The sequence below is a fragment of the Pan troglodytes genome, chromosome 17 (genome assembly GCF_028858775.2).
Source record: "Pan troglodytes isolate AG18354 chromosome 17, NHGRI_mPanTro3-v2.0_pri, whole genome shotgun sequence".
In the NCBI taxonomy this organism is placed as follows: domain Eukaryota; kingdom Metazoa; phylum Chordata; class Mammalia; order Primates; family Hominidae; genus Pan; species Pan troglodytes.
Window position 1 is genome coordinate 84,613,475 of NC_072415.2, and position 12,398 is coordinate 84,625,872.

General features: G+C 46.2%; 1 protein-coding gene across 6 annotated transcripts in view; it reads left to right on the forward strand.

The window, feature by feature from the left end:
• Positions 1–12,398, forward strand: part of CNDP1 (carnosine dipeptidase 1) — a 62,969-nt gene that overhangs the window by 25,874 nt on the left and 24,697 nt on the right. For all 6 annotated transcript variants that reach the window (XM_009434188.5, XM_001136945.8, XM_009434187.5 and 3 more), the window contains exons 4-7: positions 754–916; positions 1,944–2,032; positions 7,134–7,334; positions 11,082–11,166. In XM_009434188.5, the coding sequence (XP_009432463.2) occupies positions 754–916; positions 1,944–2,032; positions 7,134–7,334; positions 11,082–11,166 (538 nt within the window). The remainder of the gene's footprint in view (positions 1–753; positions 917–1,943; positions 2,033–7,133; positions 7,335–11,081; positions 11,167–12,398) is intronic.

Below are 12,398 nucleotides of genomic sequence, written 5' to 3' on the forward strand. Positions count from 1 at the left end.
TCCCAGGTCAAGCAATTCTCCTGCCTCAGCCTCCCGAGTAGCTGGGATTTCAGGCGTGCACCACCACACCCAGCTAATTTTTGTATTTTTATTAGAGACAGGGTTTCACCATGTTGGCCAGGCTGGTCTTCAACTCCTGACCTCGTGATCCACCCGCCTTGGCTTCCCAAAGTGCTGGGATTACAGGCATGAGCCACCGTGCCCGGCCCGTCTGCATTCTTGCTGAAGAGGACATTCAGCTAATGATGCTAATTGTCAGTGTGGATCTAAAGAAGCACTTTACTTTTGATTAGGTTTTATATCTTAATTAAAAGTGTCTTGGCTGGGTGTGGCATCTCACACTTGAAATCCTAGCACTTTGGGAGGCTAAGGCGGGCAGATTAGTTGAGCCTGAGAGTTTGAGACCAGCCTGGGCAACATGGCAAAACCTATCTCTACCAAAAATACAAAAAGGTAGCCGGACATGGTGGTGCACGTCTGGAGTCTCAGCTACTTATGAGGAGGCTGAGATGGGAGAATCACTTGAGCCTGGGAGTGTGCCACTGTGCTCCAGCCTGGGCGACAGGAGTGAGACCTGTCTCCAAAAGAAAAAAAAAAAGAAAAAAAAAGTGTTTCATGGGACTCATTTTAGAGATGGAGAAACTGATGCTCAGTTTCTCCCAATGTCAAACAAGACTCCCAATGTCATGTCTTTGAATTTTCTGGAAGAACAACACAGCATTTTTGAAAATGTGATTCCTGATCATTCTGCAGCTGCCCGATGGTCAGAGTCTTCCAATACCTCCCATCATCCTGGCCGAACTGGGGAGCGATCCCACGAAAGGCACCGTGTGCTTCTACGGCCACTTGGACGTGCAGCCTGCTGACCAGGGCGATGGGTGGCTCACGGACCCCTATGTGCTGACGGAGGTAGACGGTCAGTGAGGCGCCCAGGCTACAGTGCGGTGCTGCTGTGCTTGCAAGATTGAAGGGGTGAAGATGAGGCTCTGTCCCTGGGTTTTGGGTCTCTCCCTGTCATTAAGAATGCATAGGCCGGGTGCGGTGGCTCACGCTTGTAATCCCAGCGCTTTGGGAAGCCAAGGTGGGTGGATCACTTGAGGTCAGGAGTTCAAGACCAGCCTGGCCAACATGGCAAAACCCTATCTCTACTAAAAATACAAAAAAACAGCTGGGCATGGTGGTGGGCGCCTGTAATCCCAGCTACTTGGGAGACCAAGGCAGAATTGCTTGAACCTGGGAGGCAGAGGTTGCAGTGAGCTGAGATCACACCATTGCACTCCATTCTGCTTGGGTGACGGAGTGAGACTTCATCAAAAAAAAAAAAAAAGAATGCACAGAGAGGCGGCTCTCAAAGTCTACCGATCGGTTCACTGAGGCTGGTTTTCTTTCATTTGTGAAAAAAATGGTAAACTTTTGTGTCCCTGGATGGAGGTTCTTGAGTTGTGAGGAAAACAGTTGTCTAGGCCACACACTTTCGTTTTGAATAGTATCAGATGTAATTCGCCTTTTATAAAGAAAAAGAAGAAAGGTTAATAGAGATATACACACATCTTTTTTTCATTCTTCTACTAACTGTAAAATCCCCAAATGAGAGGCTATGCCACATGGCACTCTGCAACAAATCCCCGGTGGGTCTCTCCGGTGAACTTGGATAAAATAGCTAATTATTATTAAGGACAATGGGATCTGTATTGCAAATTAGTTTATCTTATCTGACTAGCTGATGACTGTACTATTTGTCAGGGAAGAGATCCAAGGATCTCTTATGTACAGTCTTATTTGTACATAAGAAATCATACTTTGCAATTTTATGCAAGATTTGAGCCTGGAATATTATTATAGAAAGCACTGTTAACATCAGTACACATGAAACAACATTGGTTTTTAACTCACATGGCAGAGGTGTCCACACTTCTCTGAACATTCTTCTCCCCTTTTTAAAGGGAAACTTTATGGACGAGGAGCGACTGACAACAAAGGCCCTGTCTTGGCTTGGATCAATGCTGTGAGCGCCTTCAGAGCCCTGGAGCAAGTAGGTGGCAGCTGTGTTTGGGAGAGAGGAGGAGGAGGATGGTAATGACAACTTTCTTTGAGTTGTTTGCTGTGTTCTGAGCAAACTGCCTCAGGTCACTTACTCGCCCCAACAATCTTTGGAGGTGTGTGCGACAATGGTATCCATTTTGCAGATAAGGACAGTAAGTCTTGGGAAGGTCAGAGAACTTACCCAGAGCAGTGAAGCTGGTGGCAAGGCTGATACTTCGAGGATGGATTCCAGCCTGCACTGTTAACCATGTTAAAAAACAAGACACAGCCAAAGACACAACAAGCCTGTGGCCAAGCTGCTATCTGATGGGACTGGTCTTTTTTTCTTTAATCCTTATTTTACCTTATCTTGTCTTTTTAAGTCTTCTTTTTCTTCTTATCACAAAGTATGATTTGTTAGTAGAGACACACACACATTTTTAAAATGTATCAGCTACTTTGCAAATGATCAAGATAGGAATCTCGATGACATTCTGCAGGAATCCTTGGATCTCTTCCCTGAGAGCACAGTGGTTCTCTTTAGATGTCCAAATAAGGGCTCTGGAGCAGAGGCAGGGGTACATATTTGAGGAGGTGGGTCCCCTCTTTCCGGCCTCCAGAGGACATTGTTGGTGGACCCAGGTTTGCACCTTTAACTCTCTCGTGTTTCAACACAAGGATGGTTTTATCTCAAGCCACTCTTCTCCCCTCTCCTAATGAATGTGCTTAGAAACCAGCAGAGGATTGGATCTAGCTGTGTGGCCTTGGGCAAGCAACTTGACCTCTCTGGGCCTCGGAATCTGTTCTGTGAAAATGTGTGCACTCCTCCAGGTCAGCCCTGGGGTCTGGTTTCATCTCCCCTGTCCTGGGCGCCGCCTCAGCCCTGTCCAAGGCTGCAAGGCTCTGAGGGCTGAGGGGCCTCCCTGGCACCCTGTCCTGCAGAGCAGACCTGGGCTTCTGGGGTGTCTTTTCCTGAAGGTTATTTCATCAGGTGCCAGGGGCTTCCCTCTCAGAAGTTTATTTTCTCCTGAGACATAAGCAGATGGGAGGGGAGTTAAGTACTCTGACTCCACTCCTGAGTCTCACAGAAGACACGCTCAGGAAATCAGCACAGGTCTCAGCGGGCTCCTGCTGACCACTGCAAAGGTGTCTTCTTATCCCTGAAGCTCGCATCACATACGCCCTGAGCATTCGATGTGGCCTTGGTTTCTATCTCTGTCTCCCTCTCTCCTTTCTTTCTCTCTCCCTCTCCTTCTCTTTCTTCCTCTCTCTCTCCTTCTAAGGCATAGCAATATTTATAAGATTGTTCTGATAAAAAGGCCAAACTCTGTTTTGCTTTTTAAATTTCGACTCTGAAAATTACGTAATCACGAAGAAAACAGAAGAAATATTCACTGCCCTGGACAAGTCAGTTAATCTCTGAGCCTGACTTTCCTCATCTGTGAAGCAGGAATGATAGTTTCTACCTCACAAGCTCGCAGGGATTCAGTGAAGAAACATCTCCATGGGGGATGGTGCACGAGGTCCTTCCAGAGAGTCCCTTTCTTCCTCCCTCCCTCCCTTCTTCTCTGCCTGCCTTGCCTACAGAGCTCTTAGGACACATTCCCTCCCTGGGTTATTTTCTAGGAGGCAGAGTGAGCACTAATATCCACATTTCACAGGTAGAGCAGTAAACTGCCAAGGGGAGGCTTGACAGACCCAGCTGCTAATGCATGCGGCCTGCACACTGAGTGCTATGGGTTTGTATTTTATTAAACGTGACTTGCCAGAAAATTCTTAGGATTTCCAACTACTCCTCAGCAATTGTTTGCTAGTTCAATGTTCACACAGAACCTTCAGATATTAAGATTTCAGAACTTCAGATGGACTTCCTAAGACACACAGAAACACAAGGGATACATAGGAACAAATTACTATCCCCCAAAAGCTCTTATCCAACTGAATGACTGATTTTCTAATTTTCTCATTTTAATTACCACATAACTTATTATTCTCTCATATATAATCCCGTGCTCATGTTGCATTTGTTAATCTGTGGTGAGTCAAGCCCACTTATTAGAACTGATTACAGTGTGTGCCGTGTCGTTTATCTGCTTGTAATCACTTTTAGAGTTCTGCACACATCCTGTGCTCTAGGAAAAGACTTTGACCTCTCCTCTTAATGTGGTTCTCAAAGATATGAAGTTATAAATTATAAAGATATAAAAAGATCAAAACCAAATGGGGGAAGAAGCATGTTGTAAAAATTTTAAAGGAGCTATTCCATGCCCTAATATTAACTAGAAAAAAACTCAAGTTCCATTTTGCTGCAAGATCAAAGCCTTTGAATAAGTTAAAAGGCAGATTGAAATCATAGCTGAAAAATAACAGATACTTGAAGTAAAAATTATCCTGAGGCTTAACAGTCTTTCAAAGGAAAAAGTTCTCCTTTTTCAGGCTCAGAATTATGAGGACAGAAAAGCGATTTGTAATTGCCTAACCTTTCTTGAAAAATTCCTTTTGGGGAGAAGGAGAAAAATGCCTCCCTCTGCAGCCACACAGGCAAGCTCTGTAGTATAGAATTTGCTTTTCTGTAGCTGCTCCTTTCCCCAGTTCTTGATCATAGCATTAAATTGGCAGGACATGTTGGAGGGCACACACCAGGCATTACCTTGAATTCTCCTTCACAATCGTAGTTACAACTCCATTGCTGTAACAGAACTGTGGGGAATGCAAATTCATACATTGAAGGTAAATAATAATTTCATGTGTTTATGTTATATGCAAACAAATAGTGGATCTTCAAAGGTGAATGGGCAATGTATTAGTCCGTTTTCATGCTGCTGATAAAGGCATACCTGAGACTGGGAAGAAAAAGAGGTTTAATTGGACTTACAGTTCCACATGGCTGGGGAGGCCTCAGAATCATGGCAGGAGGCAAAAGCCACTTCTTACATGGCAGCAGCAAGAGAAAATGAGGAAAAAGCAAAAGCTGAAACCCCTGATAAACCCATTAGATCTCATGAGACTTATTAACAATCACGAGAATAGCATGGGAAAGACCTGCCCCCATGATTCAATTACCTCCCTGTGGGTCCCTCCCACAACATGTAGGAATTCTGGGAGCTACAGTTCAAGTTGAGATTTGGTGGGGATACAGCCAAACCATATCATTCCACCCCTGGCCCCTCCAAATCTCATGTCCTCACATTTCAAAACCAGCCATAATTTCCCAATAGTCCCCCAAAGTCTTAACTCATTTCAGCATTAACCTGAAAGTCCACAGTCCAAAGTCTCATCTGAGACAAGGCAAGTCCCTTCCACCTATGAGCCTGTAAAATCAAAAGCAAGCTAGTTACTTCCTAGATACAATGTCAGTACAGGTGTTGGGTAAATATAGCTGTTCCAAATGGGAGAAATTGGCCAAAACAAAGGGGTTACAGTGTCCATGCAAGTCTGAAATCCAGGGGTCAAACTTTAAAGCTCCAAAATTATCTCCTTTGAATCCAGGTCTCATGTCCAGGTTACATTGATGCTAGAGGTGGGTTCCCATGGTCTTGGGTGGCTCTGCCCCTGTGGCTTTGCAGGGTATAGCCTCCCTCCTGGCTGCTTTCATGGGCTGGCATTGAGTGTCTGCAGTTTTTCCAGGTGCACAGTTCAAGCTGTCAGTGGATCTACCATTCTGGGGTCTGGAGGACAGTGGCCCTCTTCTCACAGCTCCACTAGGGAGTGCCCCACTAGGGACTTCATGTGGGGGTTCCAATGCCACATTTCCCTTCCACACTGCCCTAGCAGAGCCTCTCCATGAGGGCCCCACCTCTGCAGCAAACTTTTGCCTGGGCATCCAAGCGTTTCCATACATTTTCTGAAATCTAGTTAGAGGTTCCCACACCTCAATTCTTGACTTCTGTGCACCCGCAGGCTCAACACCACATGGAAGCTGCCAGGGCTTGGGGCTTCCACCCTCTGAAGCCACAGCCCGAGCTGTACATTGGCCGCTTTTAGCTACAGCTGGGGAAGCTGGCACACAAGGCACCAAGTCTCTAGGCTGTACACAATACAGGGACCCTGGGCCTGGCCCATGAAACCATTTTCTCCTCCTGAGCCTCCAGGCCTGTGATGGGTGGGGCTGCTGTGAAGGTCTCTGACATGACCTGGAGACATTTTCCCAGTGGTCTTGGGGATTAACATTAGGCTCCTTACTACTTATGCAAATTTCTGCAGCTGGCTTGAATTTCTCCCCAGAAAGTGGGTTTTTCTTTTCTATCACATAGTCAGGCTGCAAATTTTCTGAACTCTTAAGGTCTGTTTCCCTTTAAAAACTGAATCCCTTTAACAGTACCCAAGTCACCTCTTGAATGCTTTGTTGCTTTGAAATTTCTTTTACCAGATACCCTAAATCATCTCTCTCAAGTTCAAAGTTCCACAAATCTCTGGGGCAGGGGCAAAATGCCATGAGTCTCTTTGCTAAAACAAAACAAGAGTCACCTTTTCTCCAGTTGCAAAAAAGTTCCACATCTCTACCTGAGGCCACCTCAGCCTGGATTTTATTGTCCATATTGCTATCAGCATTTTGGGCAAAGCCATTCAATAAGTCTCTAGGAAGTTCCAAACTTTCCACATTTTTGTGTCTTCTTCTGAGCCCTTCAGACTGTTCCAGTCTCTGCCTGTTACCCAGTTCCAAAGTCGCTTCCAAATTTTTGGGTATCTTTTCAGCAACAACCCACTCTACTGGTACCAATTTACTGTATTAGTCCATTTTCATGCTGTTGATAAAGACATACCCAAGACTGGGAAGAAAAAGAGGTTTAATTGGACTTACAGTTCCACATGGCTGGGGAGGTCTCAGAATCACGACAGGAGGCGAAAGGCACTTCTTAGGTGGTGGGTGGCGGCAAGAGAAAATGAGGAAGAAGCAAACCCCTGATAAACCCATCAGATCTCGTGAGACTTACTCACTATCACAAGAATAGCACAGGAAAGACTGGCCCCCATGATTCAGTTACCTCCCCCTGGGTCCCTCCACAACACGTGGGAATTCTGGGAGATACAATTCAAGTTGAGATTTGGTGGGGACACAGCCAAACCACATTAGGCAACTTGTGCAATTTTTTTCCTCTGTTGTTACTTAGGATCTTCCTGTGAATATCAAATTCATCATTGAGGGGATGGAAGAGGCTGGCTCTGTTGCCCTGGAGGAACTTGTGGAAAAAGAAAAGGACCGATTCTTCTCTGGTGTGGACTACATCGTAATTTCAGATAACCTGTGGATCAGCCAAAGGAAGCCAGCAATCACTTACGGAACCCGGGGGAACAGCTACTTCATGGTGGAGGTATCCACAGACAGCAGTGCATGGATGGAGGCCTGTGGGGGTTGTGAATGGGAGCACCAATCCATTCTGGGATCTTGGAGAGGAAGAAAGAAAGCTTTCCTGAGGGCAGAGGCCTTACCTGGGACACACGGCCTCAGGGGAGGTGGGGTGGGTGCAGAGGTCTTGGGGTTTGGGGAGGTCATGAACCCCCAACACTTGGAGTGGATGTGGCTATGTACCTTGTTCTGGAGAGGGGATTCACAGGGGTTTGTGACTTACAAAGCAAAGGTTGGAAACTCTGGCCATGGGATTTGCAGGCAGGTATGGCAGCCACAGGGAGGTAAGCAGACTGCGCGATCAATGCAGGGGCGACTTTGCTGTGTCCTGCTCCCAGCGTGGGCCTGCTGGCCACAGTGGCAGGAGACCCCCGTGCCATGGTCACAGGGAAAGAGAAGGAGCATTGGTGTCGCCCGAGGCCAGCATCTGAATCCTAGCTTCTACCATGCCCAGCCTTGTGCAGGTGGTTTCACCTTGAGCCTTGGTTTCCCACCTTGAAAGATGGTACAATAACGCCCCCTCCCAGGATGACTGTGTCATTACATGCAGCCTTTAGTTGAGGTTTGACACATAATCAGTTTCCTTCCCCTTTTCTCTTTTTCTAGTAATACAGGCAATCTGTGATAGTGCATAAGACATAGAAAGTCCCTCCTGGGTAAATAGCTAATTATTTCATCATTTCAATCTGTTTTCTCATATAACAATGTGTAGGCTGATAATCCATGCTCTATCCAATCCCTAGGCAGTTTTGAGATTCAGATGTCAGCACATACACGGAAACACACATGGCTATGCGTTTGAAAAACAGTGAGTGCCTTCTATTTGTCAGATAGGAGGATGCTAAGTCCCAGGGGTATAGGACTGAATAAAGTAGTCTCTGCCCTCAGGAAGTTTACTTCTAGTGAGATACAGATACTAAAGAGATGTGGGAGTGACAGAGAAAACAGGAAGCAGGGACTGTCCTCTGGAACCCGCTTTCAAGAAACATGGCTGTGAAAAGTGGGAGAGAGCTGGGATGATGGCTAGAGGAAGCCCTTGGGAGGCAATAGACAGAGGGAGCAGTTGGAGACCTGGGAGGGAGGGGGAGAATTTTTGAGAACAAAGGCACTGAGGAGGTGGGAGGGGGCAAGCTCCAGACCCAGGGGAAGAAAGTAACCTCTTCTGTGAGGGCCTTGGGTAGGTAGAGAGCTCCAAGTCCTAGAGCTTCTTCCCTCTTAGCCTCCATTTTTTTCTGTTTAGTAGGAAGTGAGTGTATCTGCAGAGAAGTGATGGCTTGAAGTGGTCACTTTGGGACAGGGGGAAGAGAAGGGATGGGAGGATGAAGAAGGGCCAGGCAGTGGTAAGGTCTGGAGTCATCTGTCCATGCAAATTGCTGGCTTTCTGCAGCATGCTCAGTGGCCAGGGACAGAGAAGCCTGGCCCAGGGGTTGAGGTTACCCCAGAGGGTTGTGGTGGAGAAAGTAGGGAAGAGCTCATCAAGGTGTTGAGCACAGAGGGGCTGAGGTGATCAACGGTGGTATTCAGGTTGAACAGGGGAAAAAACAAAGGCAGGAGGGCAATGTGGGACATCTTGGAAGGGTCAAGGGACTGACGTCTTAATGAAGACCGAGAACAGGTGGTACAGCAACGTTACAAGAGAGGACAAGGGGAGCTGTCATCAGAATGTGAGACAGCCAGCTCAAGGTTTCGAAGTGAGACCGTCCACACTCCAGAGTAATTTAGCTGGCATTATTGCCTAGTGAATGGAAAGTCTTAATGCTAAAGTGACCAAACCGAAGATTGCTCTGGTGCCACATTGAAGATGAAGGGGAACAGAGAAAGACCAGCTGGGCAGGAAGGATGGGAGGGAATGAACTGAAGAATCAACTTCAAAAAAGCCCAACCTGTAGAAATTGGTAATTGATTGGATATGGCGTATATAGGAGAAATCATGCTGGTAGGAAGTAATTGCAGAAGAGATTGAGTTTGGGTCTAGATCTCCTGAGTTTTGGAAACTGGAAGCATGCTCAAGTGGAAGGCACCGTAAGCATTCCAGAGTTTTAGGTCTGGTGTTTAAGTAGAAGGTCAGACCTCCAGGGATGAACATTGAAGGGCATGGATGTATTAATAGTATCTCTGCCCTTAAATTAGCGTGAGCACCGCATGGTCAGAGATAACCAGGTCCACACATGTTTGTGTCGTTCCACATTGTCAGGCTTTTACTGATGCTATCTCAATAATAAAAGCCATGGGCTCCATGGAGTTCCCAAGGAGGCAATTCTCCTTAGTGACTCCCATTCATTCAGAAGTCAGAGTGCAGGCACACAGGCTCAAGCTACTCCACAATGCAGTCAGTATTGTAAAGCATACATTGTGGTATACCTAGCCGATATGTGAATGTTATAGACTGAACATTCCACAACAAACAAAGTAACATTTACCATCAAGAGAGAAGGAGCTGGGCACAGTGGCTCATGCCTGTAATCCTAGCACTTTGCGAGGCTGAGGCGGGTGGATCACCTGAAGTCAGGAGTTCAAGACCAGCCTGCCCAACATGGTGAAACCCTGTCTTCATGAAGAAAATACAAAAAAAAAAAAAAAAAAAAAAAAAAAAGCTGGGCATGGTGGCGTGCACCTGTAGTCCCAGCTACTTGGGAGGCTGAGGCAGAAGAATTGCTTGAAGCCGGGAGGCGGAGATTGCAGTGAGCTGAGATCGTGTCACTGCACTCCTGCCTGGGTGACAGAGCAAGACTCTGTCTCAAAATAGTAATAATAATAATAATAAATAATAAAAAAAAAGAAAAGAAAAGTGATAGGAAAACAGGTTAATGAACCAGTCCAGGGAGAGTGACGTAGACAAAAAGAAATCCTGGCTTGGCCCGGGTGGTCCAGTGGTCTTGTAAGGAAGAGCCTTTGATCTGGGCAGAGCCTTTGGTGGCACATGCTGGGCGCTTAGCACAAGTGACAGCAGGACAGTGTCTGTTAAGTTTTGAGCTGCTGACATCCTGGTCGTTTTATGACTGCCAAGTCCTCTGATAAGAACTGATAGTGGAAGAATGTGTTTGGCTATGTCCTTATCCAGCTGGAGGCAGTCTTTATTGATCAGGCAGAACATCTAGTCCCTGTTGGCAAAGTCCCTTAGGAAAAGTAAGATGGAGTCTTTTTCTAAGATGGAGTCACTTATGTCAAGGGTGCCATATACATAGACACTATCCTGTGAGCTCTTGAAGCTCAGGTAGAGGAAGGATGAGCCAAGTATTAAGCTTTAGAGGTAGAGGAAGAAGAGATATTATTACAGGAGATATCAATAGAATTGTCCTGCAGGTAAGAAAAGAAGAAAGAGAAGAAAGCTTCTCAGAAACCAAGGGAAGAGAATTTTTCCAGAAAGAGGAGTGATCAACAATATGGGATGAAACCAAAAGGAAGACAGCTGTGTAAACGTCAATCATTTGGCCAAGGAGAGCCTGGTGATCTTGGCTAGAATAGAGTTGGTGGAAGAGCTGGGGAATGAGTCAGTTTCAGGGGATTCAAGAGATGGTGGCAATGAAGCAATCGACAGTGGGTAGGAAATCCAGTCCCCATGACTGAGAAACACGGAAAGTGAAGTCAGGTCTGGATGTCACCTACCTGAGTTCTGAGGGACACACGCAGATATGTATTTCACCATGTGAAATGCTTACACTAAAGGAACCAAGGCAGGAAGTATATCTCTTACCTTTTATCTACTCTGCAGGTGAAATGTAGAGACCAGGATTTTCACTCAGGAACCTTTGGTGGCATCCTTCATGAACCAATGGCTGATCTGGTTGCTCTTCTCGGTAATGCCTTATTTTGTTTCACTTTTTAAGCATCAGGGATCAACTAAAAGACAGTTCTACTTGATTTTATGTGCCTCTCCTTGCGTTCTGAACCAGCTTTGAACAAGGGTGTAGATGCTTAGATTTTCCTCCCCTTGGCAAACTGTTCCCTCCACTTTTAAGTAAGTCTGCATTATTTCTTTTCATGGACTGAAACTCTTCTTCAGTTCATCCATTTTGTTTTATTGGACATTGTGACACATCCAGCCATACTTAAGGACAAGAGGGCAGAGACTCAAAGGATACAAAAGACTGACAGGCCACCCTGACTCCCTTACTGGTGCTCCTAGAATGCCAGGCCGGGTGGAGGTGTGGTATTCCCAAGCAGCTGAACCACAAGTTCAACTTCATTAGACCTGGCATGACTTTTTGACTGAAGATAAATCAACAAAGGGATGATCAAAAGGGAAAGGAACTAAGCAACACACCAGGTGAGGCCCTTCACCCACTTTCTCAAGAGCATCTTGTTTTTCACGACAGACTGGCCCTTCCGCAGACCAGCCTGCACCTTGTAGCATGTGGGTTCTGGGTGCGGGTGACCAGGTATGTCCTTGCTCTGCCACAGACCACCTGTACGACCTTGGTAAGTTACTCGAGTTCTCTAGTCTTTGGTTTCTCATTTGTAAAGGGGCACAATCGTCTGTTCACCTAGTATTGCTTTTAGGATGCAAAAAGGTGATGTGTGCAGAACACTTGTCACGGTGGCTGGAATGCAGCATGTCCATCAGTGAGTAATGGCCTGCCCTGGCCTGACTCCAGAAATGGTGTCAAATATGTCAGCACCACTTGGCTTCATTTTTCAAGGTTGCTGTGGCCCCGAGTGGCACAGCGACGCCGACGAGTTCCCCGATTATCCCGGTGCTATCTTTGATTTCCCATGGATTGCTGGTGTGTGCAAGAGGAAGTTGTATGTTTTTCTCGGGGAGGCTGTTTGCCCAGGCTCAATTCACCTGCAGCTCTTCTAGGCATCAGAGCTGCCCATGGTGGGTTCCCTGGGAAGCTAAGGAAGTTTAAACTCCAGGGGCCTCACTTACAGGAGCTCCTTCCACAGTCCCTACTCATCATTTTATATTCATAATTTGGTGTTCTTTTAAAAAAGAGGTTCACACATTACCTATGTTTTAGACCCTGCAAAACCTCACTGTGCTCCACGTGGCATGTATAGCTCCTTTATGCAAATTTCACAACATGGC